Source organism: Zonotrichia albicollis, chromosome 24 (assembly GCF_047830755.1).
Source record: "Zonotrichia albicollis isolate bZonAlb1 chromosome 24, bZonAlb1.hap1, whole genome shotgun sequence".
Lineage (NCBI taxonomy): Eukaryota > Metazoa > Chordata > Aves > Passeriformes > Passerellidae > Zonotrichia > Zonotrichia albicollis.
Window position 1 is genome coordinate 839,579 of NC_133842.1, and position 18,925 is coordinate 858,503.

The following is an 18,925-nucleotide window of genomic DNA, read 5'->3' on the forward strand; positions in this document are numbered from 1 at the left end:
TGCCGCCGCCGGCACTTTCGCTACATCGCCTTTCCTGGCCTTTAGCCTCATTTGGGCCTGTTCCGAGCCCGGTTTTGCGCGTTAATCCGCGTTTTTCAGCTTTTAACGCTTTTTTGGTGCCGTTTCGGAATTATTTCGTTTTTATTTCCCGAGGGTTCTTTTCGCCTTCCCTTCCCGTGGCGAATCTGCGGCCGGCGGCCGTGAGGGAGGGGAGGCGGGGCCTCGTTCCGCGCACGCGCGGCGGCGGCTCCGCCCCTCTCTGTGCCCGGGCCGCGTTCCGGTCCCCGTTCGGTTTTACCGAATTTTACCGAATCCCGAGGCCGCCACCGCTCTCCTTGTCCCTGAAAATTTTAGGTTAAAAAAGCGGAAATCGGGACGTGGGGGCGGCTGGTGGGAAAATCTAGGCGCGGCGCCTTTAAGAGGAGGCGGTGAAGGCGGTGGCGGACGTGACGTCACTTCCCGCGCGCGGCGTCACCGCCCGCTGACGTCACTGCGAGCGCCGGGAGCCGTGCCGCCGCCGCCGGGTCCGGAGCGCGCTCGCGGCTCATTTGCATATGCAAATGAGGGGGGGCTAACGAGGGCCCGCGGGGGTTAATTGGAGCCGTTCATTGCGGCCCGGGGGGGGCGGGGGCTGTCCTGGGGCTGAGTCTGGCGGTAATTGTGGTTAATTAAGGACGCTAATGAAGGCGGCGGGGGTTAATTAGGGGTTAATTAGGGGGGGCGTTGGGGCTAATTTGGGTCGGTAATTAGGGGATAAAGAGACTGAAATATTGGCTATTAATTAGGCGCGTTAATTAGGGGCTACTGATGAGGGCAGGGTTAATTAATTAATTAATTACAATAGTTAATGAGGGTTAATTGCAGCCGTGTCCAAGCCTCGGGAGAGCAATTGGGGTGCCATTATTCAATTAATTACATTAATTACGGCTAATTACAGCCATGCTGAAGCAGAGGAGGGTTCATTAGGGCGCTGTCGATCGCATTAATGATGCTAAGCAGCATTAATTAGCGCTAATTAACGTTAATTACGTTAATTACAGGATGCTCCGTCGCCGGGTGACGTTCGAGGAGCCCCCAGGGGAGGGGGAGGGGCCGGAGGAGCCGCCCCGGAAACGGCGGGTGAGGGGTCACCCGGGGTCACGGGGTCACCGTGGGGTCACCGTGGGGTCACGGGGTCACTCGGGCGGTTTTGGGGTGAATTCCATTGGTTTTGGGTCCCCAGGCCGTGGGGTGGCTTGGAGTGAATTTTTGGGGTGAATTTTGGTGATTTTGGGTCAGGCCGTGGCCACCGAGGGTCCTGGCAGTTCAGGGCAGTTCTGGGCTGAATTTTGGGGTGAATTTCCCTGGTTTTGGGCCAGGCCGTGGCCACGGGGGATCCCGGGATATCTCACTGATATTTTGGGTTAAATTCTGCCATTTTTGGGTCCCCAGGCTGTGGCTGTGGGGGGTCCAGGAGCTGCTGTTTGGGGGTGATTTGGGATGAACTTTGGGGTGAATTTGGGGTATTTTAGGTGAGGCTGTTGCCATTTGGGGCCCCGTGATCTCTCAAGGACATTTTGGGTTAAATTCTGCTGGTTTTGGGTCAGGCTGTTGCCGTGGGGGAGCCGCTGGTTTGGGGCTATTTCCGGGATATTTTGGGGTGAATTTTTGGGTTGAATTTCCCTGGTTTTGGGTCAGGCTGTTGCCATTTGGGGCCCCGTGATCTCCCAATGACGTTTTGGGTTAAATTTTGGTGATTTTGGTCAAGCCGTGGCCGTGGGGGGTCCTGGCAGTCGATTCCCGGCTCAGCCGTCCCTGGACAGCGACGAGGAGGAGGAGGAGGAGGAGGAAGAGCAGCGGGACGAGGGACCCCAGGTGGAGGGTGAGGGATTTTGGGGTGAATTTGGGGGATTTTGGGGATTTATGGGATGGGTTTTGCGTGGATTTTTGAGTGGGTTTTTGGGGTGATTTTGGGGGATTTTTGTGGGAGTTTTTGGGGTGATTTTTGGTGGTTTTTGGGCCGTGGTTTTTGAGTGGGTTTTGGGATAATTTAGGGGTGATTTTGGGGATTTTTGGGTGGGTTTTTGGGTGGTTTTGGGGGATTTTTGTGGGAGTTTTTGGGGGGCATTTTGGGTGGGTTTTTGGGGATTTTTACAATGTGTTTTGGGTGCGTTTTGGGGTAAATTTTGGGTGGATTTTTCGGGTGGATTTTGAGGAATTTGGGATGAGGTTTTGGGTGCATTTTGGGTGAAAATTGAGGGATTTTTGGGGTGGGCTTTGTGTGAAATTTGGGTGGGTTTTGGGTGGATTTTTGTGATGTGTTTTGGGTGGATTTTGGGTGGATTTTTGGGTGTATTTTTGGGGTGATTTTGGGTGGATTTTTGGAGTGACTTGGGGGTGATTTTGGAGTGGATTTTGGGGAATTTTGGGTGGATTTTTTTGGGTGATTTTGTGTCATTTTTGTGCCATTTTTTGGGGGTAATTTCCCCCCTTTTGCCCCTCCCCCCCAGGTCAGGAGCCAGGCCCCGCCCCCGGGGTGGGGGAGGGGCCGGTGCCCCTCACCCCCTTCAACCTGGACGAGGAGCTGGGGGAGGGGCGCTTCGACCCCGAGGGGCACTTCCTGCCCCGCCCCCAGCGCGAGCCCCCCGACCCCTGGCTGGAGCAGATCGAGGGGGTGAGCAGGGGGCGGGGCCTAAAGAGGGGGCGGGGCTATGGGTGTATGGGCAGGACCATGGGTGCTTCCTGCCCCGCCCCCAGCATGACCCCCCCCCCCCCCCCCCCACCCATGGCTGGAGCAGATCGAGGGGCTGAGAGGGGCGGGGCTAATGGGAATGGGGTGGGGCCATGGGAATGGAGGCGTGGCCAATGGGGCGGGGCTATGGAGCCGGAGGAAAGGCAAGGGGGTGGGGGAGGAACAAGGGGAGTGGCTTAGAAAGCAAGGGGGAGTGGCTACAACAGGATAGGGGAGGAGTGCAAAAGGGGAGGGGCTTGGGGTGAAAGGGGAGGGGCTTGAATGGAGTGGGGGAGGAGCCCAGAATGAAGGGGCGGGGCTTAAAAGGCGTGGAGGAGGAGCATGGCATGAAGGGGAGAGGCTTGAAAGCATGAGGGGGAGGGGCACAGGGTGGGTGTGGTCAGTGTGGGAGGAGCTTTGGGTCTGGGGGAGGAGCCTGTATTCCCTGTGGGAGGAGCCAGGCCCCATCATGGGTGGAGCTCCCACCCTAACCCCTCCCCCTTTTTTCTCTCCCCCCTCCCCCACAGCTGCCCATCAAGCCCCGCCCCCTTCCCCCTCGGGACCCGCCCCCCTCCCCGCCCTCGCCGCCACCCCTCCCCCTCCTGCTGGGGGAGGTGCTGGAGCTGCTCCGCCCCGGCGAGACGGTGGGCGGGGCCCTGCGCCGCTGGGCGGGGCCGGGCCAAGGCAGCAAGGGGCGTGTCCGGGGCAGGGGGCGTGGCCAGGCGCGGGCCCCGCCCCCGCCGCAGCTGGAGGCGCTGGTGGCGCTGTCGGACGCGCTCGTGGCCAGGGGGGTCCTGGGGGTCTTTGGGGAGAGCCGGGAGCGGATCCAGCAGCGGCTGCGCGAGCTGGGGGCGGGGCCGGAGGAGGGACACGCCCACACGGCGCCGGGAAACGCCCCCGGATCGCCCGGACACGCCCCTGGATCTCCGGGACCGTGGGGGGAGGGACCAAAGGAGGAGGAGCAAAAGGAAGGGGAGGGGCAGAGCTCTGGCCCCGCCCCCCTGGACATGTTCGCCCCCCCGAGGAGGAGGAGGGGGAGGGGCAAAAGGAGGGTGAGTGACGGGGGGAGGGGCAAATAGGGGGAGGGGCATGGGGGAGGAGGGGAGGGGTTTAAGGAATTTGGGAGGGGCTTAGGGGGTTGTGGGAGGGGTTTAGGGGGTCGGGGAGGGGCCTGGGGGGGTCATGGGGGGGGGGAGGAGCCTGAGGGGATTTTGGGGGGCTTGGGGGAGGGGCTTAAGGTGTTGGGGGTGGGGTTAAAGGGGTAGGGGAGGGGTTTGGGGGGATTTGTGGGAAGAGCTATGGGGTGGGGGTGTGGTCTGGGCAGATGGGGGAGGGGCCTGAAGGTTTGAGGGAGGAGTTTGGGGGTCCTGGGTTGGTTGTGGGAGGGGCCTGGGGGATTATTGGGAGTGGGGGTGTTGGGGGCGGGGCCTGTGTTTCTGACCCCGCCCCCTGTGCCCCTCCCCCCCAGCCCTTCCCGAGGTGCTCTGGGAATATCATTGGCTGCACGAGGGGGAGGGGCAAGGCGACGGCCACGCCCCCCCGGAGCTGTTCGGACCATTCAGCAGCGCCCAGATGCAGGTGGGGGCGGGGCTTAAAGAGGGGGAGCGGCTCAATTTTGGAAAGGGAGGGGTGGGGAAATGGAAAAGAGGGCGGGGCCACCTCAAAGAGGGGGAGGGCCATCACCAGACCCCGCCCCATAGATTGCCTCAGAATGGGGGGGATTGGATGAATTTTGGGGAGATTTTATAGGGGAGTTTTGGGGGGAGTTTCAGGCATTTTGGAGAAGGTTTTAAATGTATTTTTGGGGTATTTTAAACATATTTTGGGGAGAATTTTAAAGGAATTTTTAGAGGGACTTTGGAGATGTTTTAAGGGGGTTTTGGGGAAGTTTTAAATGGGATTTTTGGGAGAATTTTAATGGATTTTAGGGAAGTTTTCAGGTGGATTTTTGAGGAAAATTTAAGGGAGTTTGATGGGATTTTTGGGCAGATTTTAAGGGATTTTAGGGGAGGATTTTGAAGGGATTTTTTGGGCGCATTTTAAGGAATTTTTTGGGGCAATTTAAGAGGATTTTAAGGGGATTTTTCGGCGGATTTTAAGGGGAATTTTAGGGGAGGTTTAAGGGAATTTTAGGGGACTTTTGGAGGGAATTTAAGGCAAATTTTGAGTGAATTTTAAGCAGATTTTAAGGGATGTTTATCAGGAGGATTTAGGGATTTTTGGGTGAATTTTTAGGGGAGGTTTAAAGGAATTTTAGGGGATTTTTGGGCGGATTTTTAGGGGAGGTTTAAGGGAATTTTAGAGGATTTTTGGGGGGAATTTAAGGCGAATTTTGAGTGAATTTTAAGCGGATTTTAAGGGATGTTTATCAGGAGGGTTTAAGGATTTTTGGGTGAATTTTTAGGGGAGGTTTAAGGGAATTTTAAGGGATTTTAGGGAGAATTTAAGGGGACATTTTAGTGAATTTTAAGCAGGTTTTTAGGAGTATTTTTGGGGGGTTTTTGGGGGGCGTGTCCCACGCTGACCCCGCCCTCCCCTCCCCCAACAGGAGTGGGCGTCCCAGGGGTACTTCCAGGGCGGGGGAGGGGCGCGGTGCCGGCGCGTGGACCCCCCCAACCCCCCCGGGCCCTTCTACGACTGCGGCCGCGTCGACTTCCAGCTCTACACGTGAGACGGACCCAAAATCCCCGAAATTCGCCCCAAAATCCCTGCCCGAAACATCGACTTCCAGCTCTACACGTGAGACGGACCCAAAATCCCCAAAATTCGCCCCAAAATCCCTGCCCGAAACGTCGACTTCCAGCTCTACACGTGAGACGGACCCGAAATCCCCAGGATTCGCCCAAAAACCCCTCCCCCGACACAATAAAGGCCACTCCGAGCCCGGGTTTGGGTGGAATTTGGAGTTTTTTTGGATTTTTTGAGGTTTTTTTTGGGTGTCCGGTGAGGGAGGGGCAGCCCCGCCCCCATGTCCATCGTTGGTGGGCGTGGCCTCGGGGCTGGGCGTGGCCTCAGGGCGGGGGGAACCTGGGGGGGAGAGAGAGGGGGGTGGGGGAGGGGCCGGTCCACAGAAACGCCCCCAGACCCCCCAGTGATGGTCCTGTCCCTCATTTGCATAGCCCTGCCTCCAATCCCATTGGCCCGCCCCTTTTGCCACACCCATACACCTCTGTGTGCTCCACCCCCTCCATGCTTAGCCACGCCCCCTTGGTCACACCGAAACCCCTCCCAAAGGCCCCGCCCTCTCCCTCTTTGGCCACGCCCCCACAGCCACACCCAGCCCCGCTTTAGCCCCGCCCCCTTTGCCGATTTCTCCTCTTTTCTCTTTTTCCCCAATTTCCCCATTTTTCATCCTAAACCTGAGCCCGTTCCTGCTGTAGCCATTCCCCGTCTCCCCATTATTTCCCTTTTTCCCATTTTTGGGTGTTTTCGCCCCAAACCTGAACTCATTCCCGCTCTAGCCATTCCCTATTTCCCCGTTATTTAATTTTAACCATTTTTGGGTGTTTTCGCCCCAAACCTGAGCCCGTTGCCGCTGTAGCCGTGGTCGTGCTGCGCCGGCAGCGCCCGGAGCCGAGCGAGCGCCGCGGCCTCGGACAGACCCTGCTTGGGCAGGCGGGGCCTGGAAACCAGTGAAAACCAGTACAAACCAGTACAAACCAGTATAAACCAGTATCGATCAATATAAACCAGCACAGATCAATACGGACCAGCATGGACCAGTATAAACCAGTATAAACCCGTATGGACTGATATAAACCAGCACAGGCCTCGGAGAGACCCTGCTTGGGCAGGCGGGGCCTGGAAACCAGTACAAACCAGTATAAACCAGTATCGACCAATACAGACCAGTATGGATCAATATAAACCAGTACAGATCAATACAGACTAGTATGGGTTAATATAAACCAGCACAGGCCTCGGACAGACCCTGCTTGGGGAGGCGGGGCCTGGAAACCAGCATGGACCAGTATAAACCAGCATGGGCCAGTTTGAACCAGTATAAACCGCCATGGACCAGTACCAGTCCCTCTCAGTTGCCTCCCAGTACAACCCAGTTCCCTCCCAGTACAAACCAGTACAACCCAGTCCCCTCCCAGTACAACCCAATCGCCCCCAGTTCCATCCCAGTTCCTCTCGCTGAGCTCCCGGCGCCCTCCGGTGGCAGCGTTGGGAACTGCAGCGCCCTCCCCATTCGTCCCAGCATAAACCAGCGTAACCCAATCCCCCCCCAGTCCCTCCCAGTATAAACCAGTCCCTCCCTGTCCGCCCGGTTCCCTCCCAGTATACACCATTATAACCCAATCCCCTCCCAGTTTGGACCAGCCCCTCCCAATTCCCTCCCAGTCACTCCCAGTCCCTCCCAGTATAACCCAGTCCCTCCCAATCTCCCCCCAGGCCCCTCCCAGTTCCCCTCAGTCCCCCCAATTCCCCCCCGGGCCCCCCGGTTCCCTCACCCCTCGCACTGGGCCGGTCTCCGTTTCTCGCCGGGCGCGGGAGGCCGGGGGGGAGCCCTGGGGAGGGGCCCGGGGGGGTCAGGGGGGGTCCGGACCCTTCCCCGCCCCCCCCGGACCCCTCAAAAATCCCCAAATGTTCCCAAAATCCCCCGAATTCCCCCCAAATTTCCGCCCTCACCCCCCGGCGCCGCCTCCCGCCGGCTCCATCCGGGCACTTCCGGCGTCTGAGGGGCGGGACCACAACTCCCGGCGTGCCCCGCGCCGCCTCCATCCGGGAACTTCCAGGGTCTGAGGGGCGAGACCACAACTCCCGGCGTGCCCCGCGCCGCCTCCATCCGGGAACTTCCAGGGTCTGAGGGGCGAGACCACAACTCCCGGCATGCGCCGCGCGGGCCGGAAGCGCGCTGACTGTGCTTCCGACAGAAGAGGGAGCGAGACCACAACTCCCGGCGTGCCCTGCGCAGCCCCATCAGGGAACTTCCGGCGGAAGCGAGGGCGAGACCACAACTCCCGGCGTGCACCGCGCAGGCCGGAACAGTGCTGCGTGTGCTTCCGGCGGAAAATGTAACGGGACCACAACTCCCATCGTGCCCTGCGCCGCCTCCATCCGGGTACTTCTGGCGGAAGAGGGGGCGAGACCACAACTCCCGGCGTGCCCCGCGCGGGCCGGAACCGGCGACAGAGTCGCTCCGCCTTTGACGTAATCGTCGCGCGCCCCCTCACCGTGCGCCGCCATTTTGCCGCCGGTACCGGGCGGGAGCGGCGGCGACCGCCGCGCGGCTCGTGACGTCACTATCGCGATCGGCGGCGCCGCTGCTGTCGCGGGCGGTGACGTCATGTCGTCGGCGGGCGGCGTGCGGCGGGCCCGGCAGCTCCTGCACGTGTCGGTGCTGGCGCAGAGCGCGGCCCCGTGCGGGCGCTTCCTGGCGGCCGCCAACGACTTCGGCGAGATCGCGATATTCGGGTAGCGCTGTCGCGACAGGGGCGGCCGGGGGTGGATTGGGGTGAACTGGGGAGATTTTGGGTGATTTTGAGGTGAATTGGGGTGGTTTTGTGGTGATTTTGGGGTAATTCGGGGTTTTCTCCGCAGGCTCTCGGCCGCTTTGAGCGCGGAGGCCAAGGAGGAAAACCGGAGACCGGTGAACGTGTTCAAGGGTGAGACTGGGACGGACTGGGATGGATTGGGAGGGTCTAAGGGGGGATTTGTGGTTACTGGTTTATACTGGGAGGGGATTGGAGGGCGCTGGGATGGACTGGGTTATACTGGTTTGTATTGGGAGGGAATTGGGATGGACTGGGGTGGATTTGGGGTTACTGGTTTATACTGGTTGGGTCCCTGGGTGTTACTGGGATGGATTGGAGTGAACTGGGAGCCCCAGCGCCTGCCTGGACCGGTTTATACTGGTCTGTGCTGGGTTGGACTGGTCCATAATGGTCAGTATTGGTTTTATACTGGTCCTTACTGGTCCGTACTGGTCCGTGCTGGTGCAGCCCACTCGGGCCCCGTTTATTCCTTGGCCTCCACCGAGCGGCTCCTCCTGAGCGGCAGCGACGGCGAAATCCGGGGCTGGGGCTGGGCCGAGCTGGGCCGCAAGGTGAGACCCAAAATACCCCAAAATCACCTGAATTTGCCCCAAAAATATCCCTGAAATACCCTAAATGCACCCTGAAAATATCACTGAAATATCCCCAAAAATAACCCCTAAAATATCCCAAAATTCACCCAAAATCTGGGGCTGGGACTGGGCCGCAAGTTGGGAGCCAAAAATCCCTGAATTCACCCCAAAAATATCCCTGAAATATCCCAGGAATATCCCCAAAAGTTACCATAAAAATGCCCCTTAAAAAATCACAAAAATTTACCATAATCAACCTTAAAAATATCCCAAATTTTACCCCAAAAATGCCCAAAATTCACCCAAAATCAATCACCAAAAAACCCCCAAGTCACCCCCAAAAACCACTCAAAATCACCCCCAAAATTCCCCCTAAATTACCCCCAAATCACCCCAAAATTACCCAAAATCACCCCTTTAAACACCAAACTCCCCTTTCACACCCCAAAAATCCCCAAATTTCCCAAAAGTCCCCAAATTCTCCCCAAATCCCCCCCAGGGCTGCCGGGAGCTTTGGACGCGGCGCCCGCCCTGCAGGTAAAACCCAAATTTGGGGGTTTTGGGGTTTTTTGGGGGGTTTGGGAGGATTTTGGAGGGTTTTGCAGCTTTTGGGCGTTTTGGGATTTGGATGATTTTTGGGGGATTTGCGAATTTTGGGGGAGTTTTGAGGATTTGGGGGTTTTGAGGTTTTTTTTAGGGTTTGAGAGATTTTGGGGGGGTTTGGAGTTTTTTGGAGATTTTTGGGGAGGTTTTGGGGTTTTCTGGAGGGGTTGGGAATTTTTGGGTTTTGGGCATTTTTTGGGAGGTTTCGGGGGATTTTGGGGGGGATTTTGGGTTCTTTTGGGGTCCCCCCAAGCTCGAGGGTCCCGGGGGGTTTTGGGGGGTCCCAGGGGAATTTGGGGGGTCAAATTTGGGCCAGTTTGGGTCAATTTGGGCCAAATCTGCCCCTTTTGCCCCAGGAGCAGCCTGGAGGTGCCGGAGATCAACGGGCTGGAGGTGAACCAGAGGGTGAGGACCCCCAAAAAACCCCAAATTCACCCCAAAACCTTCCCCAAAGAGCCACAAAAATGGGGCAATTTTGGGAATTTTTTGAGAGGATTCTGGAGAATTTTTAGGGCTTTTTTTGGGCATTTCGAGGGGAATTTTTTGGGGTATTTTTTGGGAAGTTTTGGTGTGGTTTTGGGGGTATTTTGTGGGAATTTGGGGGGATTTTTGGGGCTGGTTTTGGGGATTTTGGGGGGGATTTTTGGGCGTATTTTTGAGGAAGCTTTGAGGGGATTTTGGTGTGAGTTTTGGGGATATTTGGGGGGGTTTTTGGGTAGGTTTTGGGCCTAATTTGGGGGGATTTGGGGGTACTTTTTGGGGCTGCTTTTGGGGAAGTTTTTGGGGAAGTTTTTGGGGGGATTTTTGGGTAGGTTTTGGGCCATTTTGAGGTTATTTTTGGGGTATTTTGGGGGTGTTTGGGGATATTTTTGGGAGATATATTTGTTGTATTTTTGGGAGGACTTGGGGGGATTTTTGGGGGGGATTTTGGGGTTTTTTGGACGGTTTTGGGGTTTTTTTTGGGGTATTTTGTAAGGATTTTTCTCAACCTGCAATTCCCCTTTAGGACCACTGGGTGGCGCTGGCGGGCGGGGACGGCGCCGTGCGCGTGCTGGACCTGGAGAGCGGCGCCTTCACCGTGAGCGGAATTGGGGCAAAAAACGGAGATTTTGGGCAAATTCCGGGGTGTTTGAAGGGTGTGGGGGGGTTTGGGGGAAATTCTGGGGATTTTGGGGTTTGGGGGGATTTGGGATGAGGATGATGCACAGGTTGTTGGGTAATTCTGGGGAGATTTGGGGTGATTTTGTGGAGATTTTGGGGATGGTTTTTGGGGCAGTTTTGGGGTGATTTTGGGGATGGTTTTTGGGGCAATTTATGGCGATTTTAGGGAAGATTTTAGAGGCAATTTTGGGGCGGTGATTTTGTGGAGATTTTGGGGATGGTTTTTGGGGCAGTTTTGGGGTGATTTTGGGGATGGTTTTTGGGGCAATTTATGGCGATTTTAGGGAAGATTTTAGAGGCAATTTTGGGGCGGTTTGGGGATGATTTTAGGGTGGTTAGTGGCGGTTTTGGGGAAGGTTTTAGTGGCGATTTTGGGGCTGTTTTGGGGGTGATTTTGGGGCGATTTGTGACGGTTTTGGGTCTCTGTGGCAGCACGAGCTGCGGGGGCACCAGGACCTGGTGCACGTGGTGGCGCTGAGGGAGCAGCTCCCGCAGGTGCTCTCGGGGGGCGAGGACGGCACCGTGCGCCTCTGGGGTGAGCCAAAATACCCTGAAATCACCCCAAAATCACCCCAAAACCCTGCCCGAAATAACCCCAGAAATACCCCAAAATCCACCCCAAAATCCAGCCTAAAGTCCCCCAAATTCACCCTAAAATCCACCCCAAACCCCCTCACCGTGCGCCTCTGGGGTGAGCCCAAAATATGCCAAAATCACCCCAAAATCCACCCCAGAATCAGCCCAAAATCCTGCCCGAAATAACCCCTCAAATACCCCAAATTCCAGCCCAAAATCCCCCAAAACTGCCCCAAAATCCACCCTCCCTCACCTCTGGGGTGACCCCAAATTACCCCCAAATTACCCCAAAATCCACCCTAAAATCACCCCAAAATTACCCCAAAATCCAGCCCTAAAGTCCTGCCGAATCCCCCCAAACTCCAGCCCCAAAATGTCCCCAAGTCAGCCCAAAATCCAGCCCCAGGATCCCCCAGAATTTATCCCAAATACACTCCCAAAATCACCCCAAAATTAAATCAGAATCACCCCCAAATCCTGGAAAATTTACCCCAAAATCACCCTAAAATTCCCCTAAAATCCACCGCAAAATCCTGCAAAATTTACCCCAAATCCACCCCAAAATTGCCCCAAAATCGCCCCGAAATCCTGCAAAATTCACCCCCAGATTACCCCAAATTCCCTGAAATTTCCCAAAATTGTCCAAATCACCCCAAAGTGCCCCAATCCCGCAGATCTGCGCACGGGCTCCCAGGTGCAGCTGATCGAGGTGCACAAATACCAGGTGCGCGCTGGGGTGAACTGGTTTGAACTGGTTTGGACTGGGATGGACTGGGAGGGACTGGGTTATACTGGGAGGGAATTGAGAGGGAACTGGGATGGATTGGGTTATGCTGGTTTATACTGGGAGGGACTGGGGGGGGTTTGTACTGGTTTTTACTGGTCCTTACTGGTTTGTACTGATTAAAATCAGTTTGTACTGGTCCATACTGGTCTCTAACTGGTCCATACTGGTTTATACTGGTATATATCAGTCTGTGCTGGTCTATACTGGTCCGTACTGGTTTCTAACTGGTCCATACTGGTCCGTACTGGTTTCTAACTGGTCTCTAACTGGTTTATACTGGTCCATACCGGTCTCTAACTGGTCCATACTGGTTTATACTGGTGTATATCAGTCTGTACTGGTCCATACTGGTTTCTAACTGGTCCATACTGGTCCGTACTGGTTTCAGGAGTGCAGTCGCCCCCAGCTGGGCAAGTGGATCCGGTGCCTGGCGACCGAGAGCGACTGGATGGTGAGGGGCGGGGCTTGAGAGGGGCGGGGCTAAAGGGGGCAGAGCCTCAGTGGGCAGGGCTAACATGGGGCAGGGCCACTGAGAGCAACCTGATGGTGAGGGGTGGGGCTAATGGGGGGCGGGGCTAATGGGGCTAAAGGGAAAGGGGAGGGGCCTCAGCAAAAGGGGAGGGACTAAAAGAAAGGAAGTGGGGCTGAAAAAAAGGGAGGAGTCTTTGTAAAAGGGGCGGGGCTGAAAGGGAAGAGGTGTGGATTTAACACTGGGAAGTAAAAGGGGAGGGGCCTCAACAGAAGGGCTGGGGCTGAAGGGAGTGGGAGGGGCCAATGTGAACGTTGTGGGCGTGTCCTTGTGCTGACCCCGCCCCTCCGGCAGGTGTGCGGGGGCGGCCCCGCCCTCACCTTGTGGCACCTGCGCTCGGGGACCCCGACCACGGTGTTCCCCCTGCCCCACCCCCAGCACCACGCCCTCTTCCACCAGGACATGGTGAGTGCGGGGAAACCAGTACGGACCAGTGCGGACCAGTATGGGCCAAAGTCCCCCAAAATCCGCCTCAAAATCACTTGAAATCCATCCCAAAATTCCCCTAAAATCAGCTCAAAATTCAGTGCAAAATTCCCCTAAAATCACCCCAAAATCCACCCCAAAATCCCCCTAAAATCAGCTCAAAATTCACTGCAAAAGTCCCCTACAATCACCCCAAAATCCACCCCAAAATTCCCCTAAAATTACCCCAAAATCCACCCTAAAATTCCCTTAAAATCAGCTCAAAATCCACCCTGAAATTCCCCTAAAATCACCCCAAAATTCCCCTAAAATCAGCTCAAAATCCACCCTAAAATTCCCCTAAAATGAGCTCAAAATCCACCCCAAAATTCTCCTGAAATCACCCCAAAATCCCCCAAACTTTACCCCAAAATCCACCCCAGTATAAACCAGTATGTCCCAGTGCCTCCCAGTCCCTCCCAGTACAGACCAGTATAATCGTGTCACTCCCAGTTCCTCCCAGTATAACCCAGTATAACCCAATTCCCTCCCAGTCTCTCAGTGAGCTCCCGGCGCCCTCCGGTGGCAGTGTCGGGAACTGCAGCGCCCTCCCAGTTCATCCCAGCGTAACCAGTACATCCCACTCCATCCCAGTACATCCAGTACAACCCAGTAACTCCCATTACAAACCAGTCTTTCCCAATCCATCCCAGCATAACCCATTCCCTCCCAGTATATCGCAGTATAACCCAGTATAATCCAGTCCATCCCAGTATAACCCATTCCCTCCCAGTATATCGCAGTATAACCCAGTATAACCCAGTTCATCCCAGTGTAACCCAGTCCATTCCAGTATATCCCAGTATAACCCAGTATATCCCAGTCCATCCCAGTATAACCCAGTATATCCCAGTATATCCCAGTATATCCTATTCCCTCCCAGTATATCCCAGTGTAACGCATGCCATCTCAGTATAACCCATTCTCTCCCATTACAAACTAGTCCCTCCCAGTATATGCCAGCATATCCTATTCCCTCCAGTATAACCCAGTATATCCCAGTATATCCCAGTATAACCCAGTTCATCCCAATCCCTCCATTCCATCCCACTCCATCCTAGTATATCCCAGTATAACTCAGGTCCATCCCAGTATATCCTAATGCCTCCCAGTATATCCCACTATAACCCAGTCCATCCAGTATAACCCATTCCTTCCCAGTATATCCCAGTATATCCCAGTCCCTCCCAGTATATCCCAGTATAACCCGGTCTCTCCTGCCAGGTGCTGTCGGGGGGCGTCGGCCCCGCCCTTCACCTGCTGCAGCTGAGCGGGGACGTGCGGGGGAGGGTCCCGGTGTCGCCCCCCGCCCTCCGCAGCCTCTGCCTGCACCCCCGCTCACCTGAGCACCAGGTAAGACACACCTGGGCACAGGTAAATGCACCTGGGACACACCTGGGTACACCTGGGTACAGGTAAACACATCTGGGTACAGGTAAACACACCTGGGCACAGGTAAACACACCTGGGCACACCTGGGTACAGGTAAACGCACCTGGGCACACCTGGGTACAGGTAAACACACCTGGACACACCTGGGCACACCTGTGACACACCTGGGCACACCTGGGTACACCTGGGATACACCTGGATACATCTTGGTACACCTGGCTACACCTGGGATACACCTGAGCACACCCCATAACCCAGCCCAGCCTCTGCCTGCACCCCAGGTCACCTGAGCACCAGGTGAGCACACCTGGGCGTGCCAAGGGTGGGCGTGTCCTGACCCCGCCCCTCCCGCAGGTGCTGACGGTGGCCGGGAACAGCCCCAAGATCGACGTCTTCACCAACCTGGGCTACCGGGCGTTCTCACTGAGCTTCACCTGAGCTCACCTGGGCTCACCTGAGCTCACCTGAACCTCATCTGAGCTCACCTGAGATCTGAGCTGCCAGGTCTTCACCTGGGCTACAGAGCGTTCTCATTGAGCTTCACCTGAGCTCACCTGGACACACCTGGGCTCACCTGGGCTCACATGGACTGTACCTGAGTCTCACCTGAGTTCACCTGGGCTCATTTGTGCTCACCTGGGCTACCGGGCATTCTCTGTGAGCTTTACCTGGGCTCACCTGGACCACCTGGGCTGTACCTGAGCTCACCTGGGCTCACCTGGGCTGTACCTGAGCTCACCTGGGCACACCTCGGTTCACCTGGGCTGTACCTGAGCTCACCTGAGCCCCCCCGCCCCGTTCCCCCCCTTTGGTCCCCCCAGTTTGGCGCAATTCCCCGTTTTGTACAAAAAAACCCAAAATTCGTTTTTATTCTGTTGGTTTTTGTGAGAGAGGGAGGGGCAAAAAAGCGAGTGGGGGAGGAGCCACAAAGGAATGGGGGCGGGGCCACAAGGAGGTGTGGGCGGGGCTCACCCCAGCGGCCCCTCCATGTTCTCATAGGAGGCGGAGTCTGTGGAGGAAGGGGCGGGGTCACTGGGAAGCCCCTCCCCCATCACAAATCACCCATCCCCCACCCCATTTGGCCCTTCCATCTCAATAGGCCCTCCCCCATACTATTTAGCTCCTCCCACCTTAATAGCCCCCACCCCAATTGTCCCTCCCACCCCATTTAGCTCCTCCCCCACTCAAATTAGCCCCTCCCCAACCCCATTTTGGCCCCTCCCCTCTTCATTAAGCCCCTCCCCTATCACTTTGGCCCCTCCCAATTTTACCCACCACCAATCAGCCCCTCCCACTGCAATAAGCCCCTCCCTCTCCCATCTTTGCCCCTCCCCCACCTCAATATGCCCCACCCAATTTAGCCCCTCCCCCCATAAGTTTTGCCCCACCCCCGTTTTGGCCCCTCCCCTTGCTCACCGTCGTCATTGCCCCTCCCCCTCCAGGGCGGCTCCGCCCCCAGCCCCGCCCCTGCCATCATGGCCGCCGCCATCGCCTCGTACGGGCCCCCTGCAACGGGGGGAGGGGCGTCAGAGACAATGTGGGCGGGGCAAAGCGCACAGGCCCCGCCCTCACCATTAACCAAGCCCCTCCACCCGTTTTTCTGCCCCTCCCCAACTCTTTTACCCGCCCCTCCCCCTCCAAGCCCCTCCCCCATTTGTCTTGCCCCTCCCCCACCCATTTATAGCCTCGCCCCTCCATCCGTTACCTGCCCCTCCCCCCATCATGGCTGGCGCGTTCTCGTAGCTCCCTATGAAAGGGGGAGGGGCAAAGGGGGAGGGGGAGGAGTCAGCCTGAGGGGAGGGGCCTCCCAAGGCCACGCCCCTCAAGCAGGACCCGCCCCCACCCACATCAAGCCCCTCCCTCACCCACCACAGGCCCCTCCCCATTCACTCCAGGCCCCGCCCCCACCCCCGGCCCCGCCCCTCTCACCATTGTCGGGCTCCTCGTAGCCTTCGTCCCCCTCCCCCTCCTCATCACCATCGACGTCATCACCCGGGGGGCGGGGCTGGGGCGCCGGGGGGGCGGGGCCTCGGGGGGTGAAGGGGAAACAGAAATTTGGGGATTTTTGGGTTAATTTCAGGCTATTTTGGGTTATTTTTTGGGTGATTTTGAGGGGTTATTTTGGGTTATTTATTGGGTTAATTTTGGGTCATTTTGGGTGATATTTCGGGGTTATTTTTGGGTTAATTTCGGGTTATTTTGGGTCACTCACCAGTGATGTTCCCATAAGGATTTTGGGGCTCCGGGGGCGACACCCGAAAAAACCTGGGGGGGGGGAGAGAAGAGATGGGGGAGGGGTCTCGAGGCTGCCCCTCCCCCACAACCCCCCCGACCCCCTCCCCCACCCCCACTGACCCCGCCCCCAAAATTACTCCGCCCCCTTATACCTAAATAACCCCGCCCCTGCCACTCATACCCCGCCCCATCCCACAGAGCCCGCCCCCACCCCTTTGGCCCCGCCCCCACCTCCGCGCCGCCTCCCTCCGGACCCTTCGGCGCTTCCGGTTCCGCAGGGCTGGGGGGGAGGGGAAATTTGAGGGGGGAGGGGCTGGGCTTGCCCCACCCCCCCAAAAAACGGCGCCCGATTTTGGGGCTGAAATCCCAAAAATTCGGGTCCTGAACGCCCCCCCCCCCCCCCCCAGTGCTGCCCCCACCCCCGAATTTTGGGTGCAAATCCCAAGATTTGAATCCCAGACCCTAAATTTTGGGTCCAAACCCCCAAAATCGGGCTACAAATCCCCCAAATTTTGGCTACAAATCCCCCAGATTTTGGTTCCCACCCCCAAACTTTCACTCCTGGCCCCCAAATTTTGGTTTCCAGCCCCAAATTTTGGCTCCAAATCCCCAAATTTTGGTTCCCACCCCCCAAATTCGGACCCCACCCTCCAAAATTTGGGTCCACTTCCCCGAATTTGGGTTCTCGGCCCCGAAATCCGGATCCAGCCCCCCAAATTTCAATCCTATCACCCAAATTCGGCTCCCACCCCCCAAACTGAGACCCCAAATTCAGACCCCGCCCCCAAATTTTGTGCCCCCCCCCCAAATTTGGGGTCTCACCTCGGTGCCGCAGGTGCAGCCCCACCAGGACGGCCCCGCCCAGCCCCAGGTAAGCGGCGGCCAAAACCCCCAGGGACCCCCCCAGGGACCCCCACGGGCCTGGGGGGAGGGGCGGGGTCAGCGCGGGCAGGGGCGGGGCACCGCTGGACCCCGCCCCTCCCCCAGCAAAAAAATCCAGGGAAAAAAACCCCAACAAAATACCCCAAAATCCCCCCCAAAAATCCACCAAATCCCACCCAAAAATCACTCTAAATACCCCCCAAAATATCCCAAAATCCTCCCCAAAATCCGCCCAAAAAATCCCCAAAACCTCACCCGGAACTGACCCAAAACCTCCCGCCAAAAACGCAGCCAAATTCCGCCCGAAAAATCCCCAAAATCCCCCAAAACTGAACCCCAAATCCCACGCTAAAGACCCCAAAATCCACCCAAAATGTCCCCAAAAAAAGCCCCCGAAACCTGAAAATGGCCCCAAAAATCCCCAAAATCTCACCCGGAACCGGCCCAAAATCCACGGCCCAAAACTCCCCAAATTCTCGCCCTTATCCCCAAAATATCCCACAAAAATAACCCCCAAATTCCGCCATTACCACCCCAAATCTGCTGCCCCAAAATCCACCCAAAAAATCCCCTCCATAGTTGCCAAAAATCCCCAAATCTCCCCAAAAATACCAAAGCCCCTCAAAAACCCACAAAATCCCCCAAACCCCCCAAAAAATTCCCCAAAAGTTGCAAACAAATCCCAATGCCCCCCAGAAATACCAAAGCCTCCAAACCCCCCGAAACCCCCCCAAAAATCCCAAAAAATCCTAAAACCCCCCAAAAATTTTCTGAAAATTGTAAATTTTCTCCCACCCAAAGAGATCTCCCAAAATTATGAATTTTCCCCAAAATCCTCCCAAAAATTGTCAAAAATCCCCAAATCCCCCCAAAAATACCAGAGCCCCCCCAAATTCCCAAAACCCACCCAAAAAAATCCCCAAAAAATTCCAAACCCCCCCCAAAAATCCCCAAAATCCCAATTTTCCCTCCCCCAAAAAAACCCCCAAATTTCCCGGATTCCCCCCAAATTCTCGCCCCCCCCTCACCTCCCGGCGGGGGGCGGGGCAGCAGCGCAGCCCCTCCCCCTCCCCACTCGCTGCCGTTTTCCCGCGCTCCGGGGGTCGCGGCCGCCCCTCCCCCACCCCCCCCGGCCCCCCGCCCCTCCCCCACAGCCGCGAGCGCCGCCAGGACCCCCCAGAGCGCGCGCATCGCCGTGACGTCACACACCGACCCCCCCGGGGTGACGTCATCTCCGCCGGGGGGAACCCCCCGAGCGTGACGGGGCCGCCCCTACCCCTGAGGGGGTGTGACGTCATCTCCCGTGGGAACCCCTCGGAGCGTGACGGGGCCGCCCCATCCCCCACCCCCCCAAAAAAATACCCCAAAATTTTGGGGAGATTTGGGGAAAATTTCGGAATTTTGGGGGGAAATTTTCGGAATTTTGGGGGGAAATTTTGGAAATTTGGGGGGATTTTGGGGGGCATTTTTTGGGGGATTTGGGGGATTTTTGGGGGACATTTTGGGGTAGTT

General features: G+C 56.9%; 3 protein-coding genes and 1 long non-coding RNA gene across 8 annotated transcripts; 2 read left to right on the plus strand and 2 right to left on the minus strand.

The window, feature by feature from the left end:
• Window positions 1–197: 197 nt before the first annotated feature.
• Window positions 198–6,327, plus strand: CD2BP2 (CD2 cytoplasmic tail binding protein 2). Its single transcript, XM_074558137.1, has 8 exons — window positions 198–354; window positions 1,041–1,119; window positions 1,747–1,861; window positions 2,490–2,653; window positions 3,238–3,762; window positions 4,179–4,288; window positions 5,259–5,737; window positions 6,231–6,327. The coding sequence occupies exons 2-7, from the start codon at window positions 1,042–1,044 to the stop codon at window positions 5,632–5,634; spliced, it is 1,368 nt and encodes a 455-aa protein (XP_074414238.1). The 5' UTR covers window positions 198–354; window position 1,041; the 3' UTR covers window positions 5,635–5,737; window positions 6,231–6,327.
• Window positions 6,328–6,340: 13 nt separating this feature from the next.
• On the minus strand, window positions 6,341–7,443 carry LOC141731714 (uncharacterized). Its single transcript, XR_012583683.1, has 3 exons — window positions 7,346–7,443; window positions 7,168–7,224; window positions 6,341–6,511 (listed from the first exon to the last, which is right to left on the minus strand). It is a non-coding gene; the product is annotated as an uncharacterized LOC141731714 (long non-coding RNA).
• Window positions 7,444–7,856: 413 nt separating this feature from the next.
• On the plus strand, window positions 7,857–15,045 carry THOC6 (THO complex subunit 6). 5 transcript variants are annotated; one of them, XM_074558158.1, is made up of 13 exons: window positions 7,857–8,131; window positions 8,258–8,322; window positions 8,659–8,762; window positions 9,283–9,320; window positions 9,743–9,791; window positions 10,393–10,464; window positions 10,980–11,082; window positions 11,798–11,847; window positions 12,299–12,361; window positions 12,734–12,844; window positions 14,129–14,257; window positions 14,651–14,698; window positions 14,809–15,045. In XM_074558158.1, exons 1-13 carry the CDS (start codon window positions 8,004–8,006, stop codon window positions 14,842–14,844), a joined length of 996 nt encoding a protein of 331 aa, XP_074414259.1. In that variant the 5' UTR covers window positions 7,857–8,003; the 3' UTR covers window positions 14,845–15,045. The 5 variants fall into 5 exon arrangements, with proteins under 5 accessions (XP_074414259.1, XP_074414257.1, XP_074414258.1 ...); XM_074558156.1 differs by having other exon boundaries at window positions 7,858–8,131; window positions 14,651–14,740; window positions 14,861–15,045; XM_074558157.1 differs by having other exon boundaries at window positions 7,858–8,131; window positions 14,651–14,740; window positions 14,871–15,045.
• Window positions 15,046–15,205: 160 nt separating this feature from the next.
• LOC141731703 (uncharacterized) lies at window positions 15,206–18,681 on the minus strand. Its single transcript, XM_074558187.1, has 8 exons — window positions 18,442–18,681; window positions 17,354–17,452; window positions 16,763–16,811; window positions 16,509–16,561; window positions 16,226–16,324; window positions 16,002–16,043; window positions 15,713–15,802; window positions 15,206–15,305 (listed from the first exon to the last, which is right to left on the minus strand). The coding sequence occupies exons 1-8, from the start codon at window positions 18,602–18,604 to the stop codon at window positions 15,265–15,267; spliced, it is 636 nt and encodes a 211-aa protein (XP_074414288.1). The 5' UTR covers window positions 18,605–18,681; the 3' UTR covers window positions 15,206–15,264.
• Window positions 18,682–18,925: the final 244 nt, after the last annotated feature.